Source organism: Anopheles merus, chromosome X (assembly GCF_017562075.2).
Source record: "Anopheles merus strain MAF chromosome X, AmerM5.1, whole genome shotgun sequence".
Lineage (NCBI taxonomy): Eukaryota > Metazoa > Arthropoda > Insecta > Diptera > Culicidae > Anopheles > Anopheles merus.
In genome coordinates this window covers 5,546,839-5,562,781 of record NC_054081.1, presented here as the reverse complement: position 1 = coordinate 5,562,781, position 15,943 = coordinate 5,546,839, and the positions used below count along the sequence as shown (strand labels likewise).

Here is a 15,943-nt window from a genome sequence, read left to right as displayed (position 1 = left end):
TACGAACAGAAGAATTGTTTATTCCACCATCGTACACGACCGTTTGACAGCTGCTCAGCAGCTGCCAACCGAAACGGTGACGTTTGCTTGAATGCTTCAAATTTGTTTGATAACGGCCATTGCCAGTCGCAGCCGATCAACAACGCCACCGTACGCCGATCCCGTCGGTTTGCAATTGAATCTTCTCTCCATCGGGTTACCGATGGCGTGCGTTTCGTAGCTTTCTGCAGAAAAACAATAGTTGTAGTGTGAACCAAGTTAGATATTTTCTTGTGTGTGTGTGTGCGTGAGTGTGTGCAAACAATGGCCGAAGTTCCGTCGCCGAGAATGGAAGAAAGCTTCTGGCGTGGGGTGGTGCTGCGATGGGTAAATTTGATCCGTTTGGGAGGAAACTCTCTTTGCTTTTTATACATTTTAGGAAGCCGGCCACTAACCTTACGCTTGTGTTACTGTTTGCTCTTTCCCATCCCTTCCCCCCTCCCCCTCCTCGTTTTAAGGTGGAACGTTCCGGCCTGAACCCCGGCCAGGATTACATCGATCTAGCCGCCTGCTACGACAGCTTCCGCAGCAAGCTGAAGGGCGCGTACGAGTTGCAGGAAGCGACCGTCGCGGAGTTTATGCGTGCCAAGTTTCCGCGCTTCGAGTTGCGGTTGGGCCCGGGCGGCGAGATTCCCGAGAGCGAGTACGTGTACGTCTTCTCGCTGATGCTTTACTTCTCCTGCATCAAGCACCCGGTGCCGTACTTTCAAAACATTGGCAAAGAGTTTGACGAACCGTTCCAGTACAGCATGAAAGCGTTTCTCCACTCGTTCGTGTCGGAGGGCAGCAAGGAAATGCGCATCGATCGCCCGTTTCTGGAGCGAGCGTTCGGGAACGCAGCACGATCGGCGGACGCCGGGTCCAGCGCTACCCTCTGCCAAAGCGCGGTACAAATGATCACCAGCACGCCGAACGGCAAGCGCGAGATGAAGAAACCGTCCCCGGTGACGCCCAAAAGTGTGGCGCTCGAGTGGAAGGTGAAGAATCTGTCCGAGCTGCTCGTAACGGCCCGCGCCGAAAACACCAGCCAGGAGAGGCAGATCGAGCAGCTGCTCCAGAGCGTGCAGGAGCTGCAGGAGGAGAAGCGGCGCAATCTGGCGAAAATCAGCGCACTCGAGCTGAAGGAAGCGTGCGTTTGCATGAGCGACTCGGTGGACTATCTGGCGCATCCGCTGGGCCGGGCGACCGAGCAGCTGCAGAAGCAGCTCGAATCGAAGAACCGCACCATCGAGGCGCTGGAGGAGGAGCTAAGCAGGGCGAAGGAGACGGCCAGCACGGAGATGGAGCGGTACCGGGCGATGAAGAAACAGTACGACACGCTCGAGGAGGACAATCAGCTGATGAAGCTGACGGCCGAGGCGCTGAGGGAGGAGCTGGCCGCGAAGGACGGCGCCAATCAAAATCTAGCGGAAGCGGTGAACGATTTGCGGCGCTTCATCAGGGAAAACCACTTGACCAACGGGCAGCCGATGGAGCCGCTGGAAAGTTCGTTCGAGTTTTTAGACAGATCGTTTAAAAACGTGACCCCGGGCGACGATAGCCTGTGCAACGATTCGGAAACGCTGGCGGCGACGGTTGTGGACGTGAAGCTAAAGGAGAAAGAGCACGAAAATGAGTGCTTGAACAGAAAGGTACAAGAGCTGGAACAGCGATGGGAGGAGCAGTGTAAGGCACACGCGCAGCAACTTGCGCGGATGCAAACGGAAGCACAGCAGCTGGCCCAAACACTTGAAGCATGCGAGCGGGCCAAAGCGCAGCTCGAGGATCATCTGGAAAGGGAAAAGGCCACGACAAACGAACTGAACGCTTGGAAAGTACAGCTGAATCAGCAGTTAGCAGATGCAAAGGTTTTAATGGATAAGAAGGTGGCCGAGCAGCAACAGTCATTAGGACGCGCGTTGGAACAAGCTAAAGCGGAACTCGTAGACCAGCTGCTAAAGTACCAGACCATTATGGCGGAGCTAGAAAACGAGAAGAAACAGTTGGTAAAACAGCGTGAAGAGATAAAGGCTTCGATGAGCGCGGAGAACGCTGAACTTCGCCGATCATTAGAAGCGATCGAGCAGAACAAAACACAACTTGCAGCTAGTTTGAAAATGGAACGGGCTTTGGTAGAGGATCTGACTCGTCGTAATCAGGAGCTGGAGGCCCAGAAGACCCAGCTGAAAGAAGAGTTTGAAACTTCGAAGGCCTCAACGGATGCGAAGATTGCGGCGCTACTGCAATCGTTGGACGCAAACGAACAAACCAAAGCTCAACTTGCCGACAATCTGGAAAAGCTAATGGAAAAGACGCAGAGCCTTACTAGTAGGAATACGGAGCTAGATGTCGTCAAGCAACAGCTGACAGAAGAGCTTGAGGTGGTCAAGAAATCGATGCATGAGAGCAATGCAGGGTTTCAACGATCGCTGGAAGCGTTGGAACATACCAAAACAAAACTTGCTGACAATCTGGAAAAGGAAATCGCTAAGACTGCTGATCTGAACCGTCGGACGGAGACGCTTGAAGTTGAGAAGAAACAGCTGACGGAAGAGCTTGAAGTTGCTAAAACATCGATGAGTGAGAACATCGCCCAACTCCAAAGATCTTTGGAAGCGATCGAACAAACGAAAAAGCAACTCGCAGACAATTTGGAACAGGAAATGGCCAAGACTGCTGATCTGAACCTTCGGACGGAAGAGCTTGAAGTTGAGAAGAAGCAGCTGATGGAGGAGCTTGAAGTTGCAAAAACATCGAAGAGTGAGAACATCGCTGAACTCCAACGATCTTTGGAAGCGATCGAACAAACGAAAAAGCAACTCGCAGATAATCTGGAACAGGAAATGGCTAATACAGCTGATCTGAACCGTCGTACGGAGGAACTTAAAGCTGAAAAGAAACAGCTGATGCAGGAGCTTGAAGTTGCAAAAACATCGAAGAGTGAGAACATCGCTGAACTCCAACGATCTTTGGAAGCGATCGAACAAACGAAAAAGCAACTCGCAGACAATTTGGAACAGGAAATGGCCAAGACTGCTGATCTGAACCTTCGGACGGAAGAGCTTGAAGTTGAGAAGAAGCAGCTGATGCAGGAGCTTGAAGTTGCAAAAACATCGAAGAGTGAGAACATCGCTGAACTCCAACGATCTTTGGAAGCGATCGAACAAACGAAAAAGCAACTCGCAGACAATTTGGAACAGGAAATGGCCAAGACTGCTGATCTGAACCTTCGGACGGAAGAGCTTGAAGTTGAGAAGAAGCAGCTGATGGAGGAGCTTGAAGTTGCAAAAACATCGATGAGTGAGAACATCGCTGAACTCCAACGATCTTTGGAAGCGATCGAACAAACGAAAAAGCAACTCGCAGATAATCTGGAACAGGAAATGGCTAAGACAGCTGATCTGAACCGTCGTACGGAGGAACTTAAAGCTGAAAAGAAACAGCTGATGCAGGAGCTTGAAGTTGCAAAAACATCGAAGAGTGAGAACATCGCTGAACTCCAACGATCTTTGGAAGCGATCGAACAAACGAAAAAGCAACTCGTAGACAATCTGGAACAGGAAATGGCTAAGACAGTTGATCTGAACCGTCGTACGGAGGAACTTAAAGCTGAAAAGAAAACAGCTGATGCAGGAGCTTGAAGTTGCAAAACATCGAAGAGTGAGAACATCGTTGAACTCCAACGATCTTTGGAAGCGATCGAACAAACGAAAAAGCAACTCGCAGACAATCTGGAACAGGAAATGGCTAAGACAGCTGATCTGAACCGTCGTACGGAGGAGCTTGAAGTTGAGAAGAAGCAGCTGATGCAGGAGCTTGAGGTTGCAAAAACATCGATGAGTGAGAACAACGCGGAACTCCAAAGATCTTTGGAAGCGATCGAACAAACGAAAAAGCAACTCGCAGATAATCTGGAACAGGAAATGGCTAAGACAGCTGATCTGAATCGTCGGACGGAGGAGCTTGAAACTGAAAAGAAGCAGCTGATGCAGGAGCTTGAAGTTGCAAAAACATCGAAGAGTGAGAACATCGCTGAACTCCAACGATCTTTGGAAGCGATCGAACAAACGAAAAAGCAACTCGCAGACAATCTGGAACAGGAAATGACTAAGACAGCTGATCTGAACCGTCGTACGGAGGAGCTTGAAGTTGAGAAGAAGCAGCTGATGCATGAGCTTGAGGTTGCAAAAACATCGATGAGTAAGAACAACGCGGAACTCCAAAGATCTTTGGAAGCGATCGAACAAACGAAAAAGCAACTCGCAGACAATCTGGAACAGGAAATGGCTAAGACTGCTAATCTGAACCGTCGTACGGAGGAGCTTGAAACTGAAAAGAAGCAGCTGATGCAGGAGCTTGAAGTTGCAAAAACATCGAAGAGTGAGAACATCGCTGAACTCCAACGATCTTTGGAAGCGAACGAACAAACGAAAAAGCAACTCGCAGACAATCTGGAACAGGAAATGGCTAAGACTGCTAATCTGAATCGTCGGACGGAGGAGCTTGAAACTGAAAAGAAGCAGCTGATGCAGGAGCTTGAAGTTGCAAAAACATCGAAGAGTGAGAACATCGCTGAACTCCAACGATCTTTGGAAGCGATCGAACAAACGAAAAAGCAACTCGCAGACAATCTGGAACAGGAAATGGCTAAGACTGCTAATCTGAACCGTCGTACGGAGGAGCTTGAAACTGAAAAGAAGCAGCTGATGCAGGAGCTTGAAGTTGCAAAAACATCGAAGAGTGAGAACATCGCTGAACTCCAACGATCTTTGGAAGCGATCGAACAAACGAAAAAGCAACTCGCAGACAATCTGGAACAGGAAATGACTAAGACAGCTGATCTGAACCGTCGTACGGAGGAGCTTGAAGTTGAGAAGAAGCAGCTGATGCATGAGCTTGAGGTTGCAAAAACATCGATGAGTAAGAACAACGCGGAACTCCAAAGATCTTTGGAAGCGATCGAACAAACGAAAAAGCAACTCGCAGACAATCTGGAACAGGAAATGGCTAAGACTGCTAATCTGAATCGTCGGACGGAGGAGCTTGAAACTGAAAAGAAGCAGCTGATGCAGGAGCTTGAAGTTGCAAAAACATCGAAGAGTGAGAACATCGCTGAACTCCAACGATCTTTGGAAGCGAACGAACAAACGAAAAAGCAACTCGCAGACAATCTGGAACAGGAAATGGCTAAGACTGCTAATCTGAATCGTCGGACGGAGGAGCTTGAAACTGAAAAGAAGCAGCTGATGCAGGAGCTTGAAGTTGCAAAAACATCGAAGAGTGAGAACATCGCTGAACTCCAACGATCTTTGGAAGCGATCGAACAAACGAAAAAGCAACTCGCAGACAATCTGGAACAGGAAATGGCTAAGACTGCTAATCTGAACCGTCGTACGGAGGAGCTTGAAACTGAAAAGAAGCAGCTGATGCAGGAGCTTGAAGTTGCAAAAACATCGAAGAGTGAGAACATCGCTGAACTCCAACGATCTTTGGAAGCGATCGAACAAACGAAAAAGCAACTCGCAGACAATCTGGAACAGGAAATGACTAAGACAGCTGATCTGAACCGTCGTACGGAGGAGCTTGAAGTTGAGAAGAAGCAGCTGATGCATGAGCTTGAGGTTGCAAAAACATCGATGAGTAAGAACAACGCGGAACTCCAAAGATCTTTGGAAGCGATCGAACAAACGAAAAAGCAACTCGCAGACAATCTGGAACAGGAAATGGCTAAGACTGCTAATCTGAATCGTCGGACGGAGGAGCTTGAAACTGAAAAGAAGCAGCTGATGCAGGAGCTTGAAGTTGCAAAAACATCGAAGAGTGAGAACATCGCTGAACTCCAACGATCTTTGGAAGCGATCGAACAAACGAAAAAGCAACTCGCAGACAATCTGGAACAGGAAATGGCTAAGACAGCTGGTCTGAACCGTCGTACGGAGGAGCTTGAAGTAGAGAAGAAACAGCTGATTCAGGAGCTTGATGATATAAAGGCTACGAATACATCGCTGCGTCAATCGGTAGAAGTGCTCGAGCTAACCAAAACGCAAATCACGAACAGCTTAGAACAGGAATTGGTTAAAATCGGAGAACTGCAGCATCAACTCAAGGCAATGGACGAGGCGAAGACTCTGGCGGAAAAGCTTGGCGACAGTGAGCGGTCGGAAATGCTTGCGAAAATATCGCTACTGCAGCAGAACCTGGAGGAAGAGAGAGAAAAATCGGAGGAAATCAATTGCCAATACTTAGCAATGAAACGCCAGGCCGACGATCTAGATTCGCAATGCACAAAGCTGATGAAATCGTTGTCGGAAAATCGAACGGAAGTGTCCGATCTGCAACAGCAGCTTGCGGGCAAGACAGCGGAACTTGAGCAGCTGAAGCTGCAGTACGAAACGAAACAGTCCCAGTTGGTTCAAAAGGCAAAGGAAGAGGATCTCGACCGTCTGACGCTTGAAAATGAAAAGATCAGCCTACAGCAAGAGGTCGCTCGCTTGCAAGCGACGATGGACGAGAAGACGGACACGCTGCGCCGATCGCTCGAGAGCGTCCAGGAAGCGAAATCGCAGCTCGCCCACGACCTCGAAAAGGAGAGACAAAGAGCGGTAGGCCTACAACATCAGCAACAGCGGCTGGAACAGTCGCATCAGGATATCTGCAGCAAGCAAGCGGAAACGGCTGACAAGCTAGCCGTGCTGCAGCAACAGCTCGACGAGGAACGGCAAAAGTGCGAAGAGCTCAGCCGGCAGTACCTGGCAGCGAAACGGCAGGCGGAAGAGCTGACCGCAAAGTGCACCGAGCAGGCGCAGAAGTTGTCCGACGATGGTGGCCAGCTGCCCAGCCTGCAGCAGGAGATTGTCGCGAAGGAGGCGCAGCTGGACACGCTGAAGGCACAGTACGACAAGGTACTGGCCGAGAACGAGCAGTACGTCACGGATTGTGAAATATTGTCGGTGAAGCTGTACAGTGCGCGGAAGACGCACGCCGAGAAGGAAGCGGAATGGGCCCAGGAGCGTGCCGCCCTAAAGAAGGAGCTGCACGAGAAGCTGCACGAGTCGCGGATCGAGCACCAGAACACCATGGAGAAGATGAAGAATCATATGGTAAGTAGTCGAGGTGTAGTAGCAGTAGTAGCTGTTCTCTTACTTACCACGCTGACTTGGTTGAATTTCGCGCCCTAAGGCACCCACGACCCACGCGGACATACATTGCACGACTTTTTTTTTGTACTTGAGGCCCACCCCCTCCAGGGCATTTGTGATGGGAACAAAATCGATCATTAGCACCGACACAACATTACAGCATGCACTCCATATCCCCCCCTCAGACGATCCACATTTTGGGTATTTCGGTTTTTGTCTTCCTTTGCTCTAATTCCATCATTTTAACTCGTTTCGTCATCAAACACGTGGCAAGGTGTGTAATCCTGATTCTGTGGTGTCCGCTTTTTTTTTCTTTCTTTCTTCTAATTACAGCATTCGGGCCGATCCGGATGGTCTTTGGTCTGTGTCATCCCAATCGTATTGCTTTGCGCGACGGTGGTTGCCACCGTTGCCTCGTCATGGGATCAATTTGAACTCATACTCAAGCCCAAACAGCCTCCATACTTTTGAGAGTGCTGATGTGTATGTGTGTGTTTGTGCGTGTGTGTGTGTGTGTGCGTGGATCGATGTGCATAAGTTGCTAAAAGCCATGCGAATACCCCAAAAAAACGGGAGTATTCGCGCATATGTTTGTCTACATTATAATCGTTATTGATTGGTTGTTTGTTGAATAAAGATGGACTCGTTTGAACTTACTCACAGGGTTTTTGTTGTCTATGACATTACCGTTGATACCATCGTTAGTGCCTTAATATGGCATTTTGGATAAGGGCTTTTTGCCTCCTCGGGGGTTTCAGTTGAAATTGTGCCACGTGGTCAGCGGAATTTGAAATACTGCAAGAAAAACGAAAAAAAAAGCGAACAACTGAACGCGACCCGCGATGGACTTCTTTTTTCTTCTCCTCTCCTATTCCATTTTTTTTTCAAATTAGGTAAAGCTACACGAAGAATCGAAAACCAAGCTAGAACACGACAAACAAGGACTGGCAGCAACGGCGGAAGGCTACCGCAGAAAGGTACGTACCAGCAGCCGCGGAAACCCCCCCAAAGATGACTCCGAATCTCACGTGCGTGCTGTTTCACCTGTTGCACTTACAGATTGAAAACTTGGAAGCGCGCTGCACCATGCTGCAGAAGCAGCTGGCCGAAATGAACGAACGCAATCTGGAAACGCGCAAGGAGAACCAGCTGTTGCAGCTCAGGCTGAAAACGATCGAGGAGCACCACGGCAGCGATCGAAAGTCGCTAATGCTGCCCTCCCAGTCCAGCCTTCGTGAGTGGATTGTTTTTATTCGCTTCTTCCGCCTTGGCTGCGTGTATTGTTTTTTTTTTTTAATTCTTTTTAATCCATGCTGTGTGCCATGTGCGCTGTACTTGCAGGCTCCAATCTGCAGATGGAGGATGAAGTGGGCGAACTGTTCGATAACATGTATCTGACCGAGCTGAAGAATGGGCGCTGTACGCCGCCCGATGCGATGCACGCCGACTTCGACCGCTACTCCGAGCTGTCCCGACGCAACTCGAGGCAGCCGCCGCACCTCCGCACCAACTACATGGCCCTCGCACCGGACTGTATACCGCCGCAGGATGACACGGGGGTAAGCCAATGCCGCATGTCCATGTCCCGTTACGTGCTTCCGTGCTCTCTCCCCTCCCTCCTCCCCCCGCCCACCTTCGATCCTAATGTGTTGTGCGTGTGTATGTATGTATGTGTGTTAATGTGGGCGTGTTGCTATAATGTGTTTAGGATAACATTTCGACCACGTTCGACGACAGCTCCACCGGACTGATATCGCGCCGAAAGGTTAGCGGCATCACCTCGTACAAGCGGCCCGGCCCGCCGACGCCGAGCAAGCGGGCCGGCCGGCTCTCGCTCAACGGTCCGCTCATGCCGGGCCCGGCCGAGGTGCAGTACCGGGATGCGTTGCGGGACACGAACGCGAATGGTGCAGCCGCGCAGGACGCATCGGCGGCCCGGACCGGGCGGACGAAAACGCCCGGCAAGTTCAAGCAGATGATGAGTGCGTCCAGCCTGCTGAGCAACTTCCAGCCGCGCGATGAGGTAACTAGCAGGAAGAAATTCTTTCCATATTATCTTTGAAATCCCCAACGCGGTGTGCTGTGAGCATCTGGGCAACGGGTGCCCCTTTCGTTTTAATCGAATCAGTGGTAAAACAAACAAAAAAACAGTATCAAGTGGGAGGAATTTAGAAGCAAAAAAAGTATTTAGTTTGTGACTGTAGGCACGAGTGAAACTCGTACAATAATCATGATTGTGTATATTAATTTTTAACCAGCAAAACATAAATGCATGCGAAGATATTCCATACTTAGAACTAGGCATATGTTTTCAAATAAGGTTTTTTTTAGATTAGATATAGATATCCCTTCATTTTACGATAGAAAGTAGCCTTTTACCTGTTCTTGAACCATTGTGCACGTATTCTAGCCATTAGGCACAACTAGTGTAATGTATATATGTGTGTGTGTGTGAGGTTGTTTTTTTTGTGATTGCAACTTTCAAACAAGTCGCCACTACTCACTGTATGAACATTCTTCCCTCAAAAAAAAAATCCAACTCTGTTTCGATTTGTGTGATTTTCAGAACACCTCACCGAGGCGACGGCTCAGCTGGTTTAACAAAGGCAAAAAGTATTGAGCAGTGTGAACCAAGAAACCCCCCCATTTCACAACGGGTGCAATTTCAACAAATTTCCGTCGTTGTTTCGGTCCTGCTGTGTTAGGAGAGTTGATACACAAAAAAAGCAGTTTTATTGTTGCACGGTCCACCGTTTAGGACACACGGGAGCGATACCACAGGACGGAATGGTTAGGCAAGTTAATTTAACGTTAGTTAGTAGGCAGTGTGCAGTTTACTATTAGTCTACGGAGCGGTAGAAAGGGATGATTTTTTTTATTCTTTTTAAAGGGGCATAACATTAATAAATTACGCAATATATCATGGATGTGTTCCAAGGTTGAGTTAATGTGTCGGGTAAATGTCACAGCGGAAGCGCGATAGTCCGAAGCGAACCCGTTTTTTTTTTTGCTGTTGAACGCACTTTTTGCTAATTTTATTGAGCGGATTTTTGTATGTACGACATTGTGATGATGAGATGATACTCTTGCGCATTAAAAAAAAAACAATAATCAAGGTTTTCCATTAACAAACACGGCTTCAAACACGACTACTGTGTGTTTTGGTGATCCAACTATACAATTGCGTTTTTATTCGTTTCATTACATATACTGTCTGCTCTCGCTTCGTTCCACCTCCGTTCGGTTCCCCTCGCCATCTTCCCAAGGCGATCGATTTCCTAGGTCCTGACCGAAAAGGGCGCTCGCGCCACACCCTCGCTCTAAGATGGTCGAACATTCACTGCTAATCTCACGCGAGTCCCTGTTCCGACAAGACCAACAAATAATCGATCAACTCCCTAGGGGTTTTATGGGTTTGCGGGAGAGATTATACCCCTAGCGCGGGGAATTCATCGACGTTACGATGAATCGCCTCCGGAAAGCAAAACGAACAAATCCGTATCCGTATTGTATACCATTTTAAATCTATATATAATCAACGTTTGCAACGTGTAACGAAACCGCAAAACAACTTCTCCGCTTTTTCCGCGTCTCGGTACCAGAGAAGAGCAAAAAAAAAACACGAACAAACAAACAAAAAACTAAACTCACAACATAAGAACACGTACAAAAAGGAAATGCTTTTTCAACAAACAACGCCAACTAAAAGAGCGCGAAACGAAATCGTCGAAAATGCTAAGGAATGCCTAAGTCACGCCCCCGGCCCAACCCCAACCCAAACACTGTGCGCTGCGCCGGGGCCGGGCTGCTCGGGGCGCGGTGGTTAAATGTTGCAGTCGATCGATGCGCTAAATCGTCATGGAAAAAGGACCCGGCGGCGGCACAAACAAGAAGAAAGAAAAAAAAAAGAATGCAAGAAAAGCACAAAAGCGACCCGACTGGCTAACTGGATGCACGCGCGCGCTCCCTAACCCTACCCAGCTTCGTCTGGGCAGCAGATCTTTAGCGCGTAACCACCGCTGCTCTTCACCCATATCTCCGCGCCGCTTTTGCTTCCGTTTTGCCCCCGTCGGTCGGGGCCGGCCGTAGCGAAATATCGTTAAAATAACAGCCACTAGTTTACTTAACCGGGGATAGTAGACGCGTTTACGGCGCTCGGTTTGTGAACGGGTTTTGTTTTCGTTTAGTAGTGGATTTTTCTTTTTCCTTTTACCTTTTTCCTTCCTTCTCTCTTTTCTCTCTCTCTCTATCTCTTTGCCCTTGTTACTAATCTTTTTTTTGCGCACTACAATATTAGATAACATATATACTTGCCAGCTTTCGCTACGCGAAGGGAAGGGGGTAGGGGCAAGAAGGGATTTATGGAGAAGGAATGAGTGGGTTATGGGAGATAGTATTTTTTTTTTTTGTATCTCAATAGCAACAATAAGTATGTAAATCTGAGTTTTTCTTTTGCTTTTTCTCCTTTCTCTTTCGTCTCGTCCAAAATTTCTACTACACCTGTATAATATAGCTAGCGCTTCATCTCATCTTCTTTCCCGCTCTCGCCTTCTCTGCCCCTCCTGCTGCAGAGCTTCCTCCTACTGTTTGCCTGAAGGGCGCCTTTTCCTACTAACGGCTCCTTTGCTTCGAGGGCTTCTCTTGTGTCCCCCAACGTAAAGTTCAATTTTAAACAATTCTATTATTTCCTATGTATATAATATATATATATACCCATACACATATATAGCTTTTTTTTGTATCTCTCTTGTTAGGGGTTACGTGTATATGTGGTATATACATATGCAGCTAGCGACACATGCACGACTATCGAGCTCACACGCGCCTTCAGCCCCATACATACATACATAAGCGTTTTCCAGTAATATATATATGTATATGCGTGTGGTTGTGTATATATGTATATATTATATATATGCTGAGAACGATACGCGCGAGTGTCTGTGTGAGTGTGTTTGTGTTACTGGTACGCGGGAGCGAATTTCCTCCGCCACTTTTCCTGCTACAAGAAAATAAACACACACACACATCAGGACATCAGCACCGCACACGTGCGCGATCAATGCGTGAATTCCTGCAATATGGCTCCCCAGCCCTAATGCGCGCGCCATCCCCGCGTACTATTATTCTGCTACGTCATTCTATTCTAATCGCACGGGTCTATGTGTGTGTGTGTGTGTGATTGGTTTCTGTTTTAAACGTTTCTTTTTTTGCGCTCGTAGAGTGTTTTCCATCCTTGTCCGCTCACTGATGTCCATGGTGTATTAATGCTTATCCGTTTCTATTAAAGTGTGTGTGTATGTGTGTGAGTGTGTGGTTGTAGATTTTTAAACTTAAAGATCACGCACGTTCGATATCATACTATCGTCTAGCCAAGTTCCGTCTTAAAGTACAGTGTTGCACCGTTTTACATACTTTTGCAACGAACCGTTTCTGCTCCCTTTTTCCCTCCCCCATGTTTTTTACAGCCGCCAGTCGCAGCTGATCATCATTCTCCACTACTTACCGGGGACAAACAATTCTAGCTGTTTCAGTTACTGCAATGTGTTGCCCATACCCCCGCGTGAATCTCGCTGGTCCAACCGCCCTCGCATTAGAGTACGCCCACCTTCCTAAAACTGTACCCAGTTGGCGTTGGTTTTGCTCGGCGTGGCGGCTGCAGCATCTGCCGTTGTGCTTTGCACCCTTAAAACGTCAAGGGAAAGACAGAGAGAGAGAGAGAGTAAGCACAGCGTGGCGATAAAGCGATCGCATTATGAATGTTTACAGGGCTGAGCTTGTGAGGCGATAAAAGCGGTGACAAACTATTCGGTCTGCAGCCGGGCCTTTATCAGACAAACACAAAGCCGAAAAAAAAACAAGCAGTCGAGATGCGTGGGGGCAACAGCTTTTTACTTACCCAGCGGAAGTGAATTCGCCCCACTCGGTCTGGCCGCCGGCACCGGCCGCCGTCGATGTTGCGGCGGGCTGATGCGAAGGTGAGCTCGCCTGGGGTGGGCTGATCTTGTTGCCGCCCGGTGGCGGCGGTAGCAAACCGCCCGCGCCCGTTTTCTTCCCGGTCAGTCGGGACGAGGCCTCCGAGCCGTCCTTTTTCTAAAATGTGCACCAACGAAAAACAAAAGGTAAATAAAGCAAATCGCCTTTCCCCCACGCGGGCCTTTCCCACGCACCGTAATCTTCATGTTGATCTTGATCGTTTCGCCCTCCTTGAAGCCGAGATCGAGCTGCTGCTTCGGTTCCACCTTTTCCTTCTCGATCTTCTCCTCGTTCTTCACCCACTTGAAGTGGTCCTGCAGCGCGACGTTCATGTCGAACGAGTCGGACCGGTCGCCGAACCCGAGCCCGATGAACGCGGTCCGCCCGTTGCCGTCCTGGATGCGCAGCACGAAGTACCGGGAGCTGTCCGACACGGCCTCGATCGCCACGCCCGGGTAGCTCTCGATCGGGCAGTTCGCGAACAGCGTGCCGTTCGTCTTGTCCTCCAGCTTCACGCACAGCGACCGGCCCTTGGCCACCATCCGCAGCCGCCCGGTCCAGATCGGGTCGAGCAGGTTCCAGTCGGCCGCCCGGTAGCTCCGGTTGCTCTGGCGCGGCGGAATTTTGTAAACAAACACCTCCTGCTTCACCAGCACCACGCTCTCGTACTCCGGTTCGCCCATCGTTTGCAGCGCTTTTCCTTGCTGTGCTGTGGGGCGGAGGGTGTTGTATGTGTGTTTGTGCGGCTCCTTTGTTTGTGTCTGCCGAGGGGTGGTGGAAATGACCTAAAAAGAAAACAACAAGCACACATTGATGGTATAGTAATGTGAGATTTCGTCTGTGCTGCTGCTTTTGGCTCTTCGTACCCTTTCTCTAGGAAAGCGGAGGAACGGAAAATACGATTGGTTGTTGTGTTTGTTTTTCACACGCACAAACGCACAGACATTCAACGGTGTGTGCTCTCGCTCTCTTCCGCCCTGTGGATGTGGTCGGGAAGAAAAGTGAGGTTTGGGTGGCCGAGAAGTAGAGTGAGGAAGGCGGTAGGGCCACCAGGTGCAATCGACGTAGACGGTGGGGGGGGGGGGCGTTTGGCCCAGTTTTGGTCTGCTCGGTCTAGCGACAATGACCCACCTCTGTCTCCCTCTATCCGGATGCGCTTTTCACCGCGTTTGCGATCATCGGAGGGGCGCGCGCGCGACTGTGTGTGTGTGTGTATGCAGGGTACACAAAAGGCGAGGCGAATTTCCCTCGCGCTGTGCAGGGCTCGGTGCAGCTTCCCGTTTCGGTGACGAAATTGGCCCGTTGGCTGGCTTGTTCTTCTTCCCCGCCGGAGGAAACGATCTGCTCGCGTACTGGTGCACCGCCGCGGACTGGCTTCCCTGCTGCCGACCGAGTAATACTTTCGTGTTTCGATTGCTTTTATGACGTAAGCAGTTTCGCTGGTATCACTCTCCGCGCACACACAGCCAAGATGAAGGGGTTTTTGTGCTGCTGCTGCTGCTGCTGCTGTCACTGACGGCCTGTGACATGTTGTTGTTTGGCCAGTGTGTCATGTGTGTAGGTGTACGTGTGTGTGTGTATGTATGGATGAGGTGATGCTTTTCGAATGAAGGATAAAATACTTTTTTATGCCGGAGGAAATGCCTTATTACGTTAATTATTGCTATTTTTGCCAGTTAGACCAAAATCAATCGATCTTACGCATACTAAAAAGGAAATAGAAAGAACACATGTAAACCGAAAAGATCATTTAGGCAAATGTGTAATTTTACAGGGTTGCTCAGTTTATCCCTCATGCATGGAACACTTTTTCGCGTGAGCGTTTCTACATACACCGAGACTGCAGGTCAGAGATGGCTGTGAGGCCGAAAATATACGAACCGGAATTTCACGGCCGCGGAATTCCCCCTGCTGTCAAACCCATATACGAAGTGTCAACGGCAACTTTCCCGAATTGTCATTTCCATGCATTTTTTAGCAAGCGAAATTCCGGTCCGTGTATTTTCGGCCTGAGAGAATCGACATCGGATTCCTCACGCCGTTGTGTGTAGAATGTGCTCTTTCAAGCTGCACCCACGACTCCGATTCGACTCCGAACCACTACCCAAGCGCCACAGATTAAGCTTAAACGACTGGAAAATTGAATATCCATAGAAAAAAAATGAAAGCTCCACAGCTTCATTGGTTTGATCAATAGATGGCGTATTACAACTCATCATCATATTGCTATCCTTTTCTTGCAATGTGTTTCGACAAGTTGCATTTTATTATGACCTATATAGCCTTCTAACTTTCTGAGCAAAATCTATATAAATGGTCGTGTGGTTAGATACGTGGGTATCAACACCAATGACCATTGCTCAAATCTCACTTGCTTCAGTGCTGGTGGTTTCCGTTGGAGTTTAGTATTTAAACAATCGTATCGCCGTTCTAGTTCTAGCGATGCATAACTTCAATGCGAAACCATACAACAGTACAGAGGAAATGAGAAAGCTCTCCTCCAAGCGATGAAGCTCAACTGGTTGGGGTATCCCACCAACAGATAGCGCCACCAGCTTTTTTGCTATTTTTAGAATGCATGAGTCGTTTGGCGTCTGCTAAACGAAGTCTTTCTATATTCCGTTTAGGTAGAGAACTTGAGTCGTTTAGAAGCCGTTTAGTGGTCGTTTAGTGGATTTGTGGCACTTGGGTAGTTCCCCCTGGAGTAGGAGTCGTCCGGAGTCGTTCGGAGCTGACCGGAGTCGGAGTCATTCGGCGTCCTCCGGAATCAATCTGGGTCGATCAGAGTTAACAGGAGCCATCCGGTGATT

The 15,943-nt window shown here is 48.9% G+C and overlaps 2 protein-coding genes across 3 annotated transcripts; one reads left to right on the top strand and one right to left on the bottom strand.

Annotated features, from left to right (window-relative positions):
• The first annotated feature begins 117 nt into the window (after positions 1 to 117).
• On the top strand, positions 118 to 9,875 carry LOC121598299 (early endosome antigen 1). The gene is given in 7 exon segments (XM_041924930.1): positions 118 to 366; positions 498 to 7,118; positions 8,051 to 8,134; positions 8,217 to 8,391; positions 8,499 to 8,716; positions 8,866 to 9,180; positions 9,724 to 9,875. Coding segments are annotated over 7 exon segments (7,530 nt in total). The 5' UTR covers positions 118 to 303; the 3' UTR covers positions 9,778 to 9,875.
• Positions 9,876 to 11,438: 1,563 nt separating this feature from the next.
• LOC121598288 (NECAP-like protein CG9132) lies at positions 11,439 to 14,775 on the bottom strand. 2 transcript variants are annotated; one of them, XM_041924907.1, is made up of 5 exons: positions 14,265 to 14,775; positions 14,000 to 14,110; positions 13,328 to 13,918; positions 13,057 to 13,250; positions 11,439 to 12,842 (listed from the first exon to the last, which is right to left on the bottom strand). In XM_041924907.1, exons 3-5 carry the CDS (start codon positions 13,814 to 13,816, stop codon positions 12,770 to 12,772), a joined length of 756 nt encoding a protein of 251 aa, XP_041780841.1. In that variant the 5' UTR covers positions 13,817 to 13,918; positions 14,000 to 14,110; positions 14,265 to 14,775; the 3' UTR covers positions 11,439 to 12,769. The 2 variants fall into 2 exon arrangements, with proteins under 2 accessions (XP_041780841.1, XP_041780850.1); XM_041924916.1 differs by lacking the exon at positions 14,000 to 14,110.
• Between the last annotated feature and the right edge of the window lie 1,168 nt (positions 14,776 to 15,943).

What these genes read in the sequence shown, in the direction of transcription:
- LOC121598288 (XM_041924907.1), bottom strand. Translation starts at nt 13,816, where the DNA reads ATGGGCGAACCGGAGTACGAGAGCGTGGTGCTGGTGAAGCAGGAGGTG. An exon ending in AGATCAACATGAAGATTACG is followed by an intron (nt 13,251 to 13,327) that starts GTGCGTGGGAAA and finishes TGCACATTTTAG; the next exon opens with AAAAAGGACGGCTCGGAGGC. An exon ending in GGCGAATTCACTTCCGCTGG is followed by an intron (nt 12,843 to 13,056) that starts GTAAGTAAAAAG and finishes TGACGTTTTAAG; the next exon opens with GGTGCAAAGCACAACGGCAG.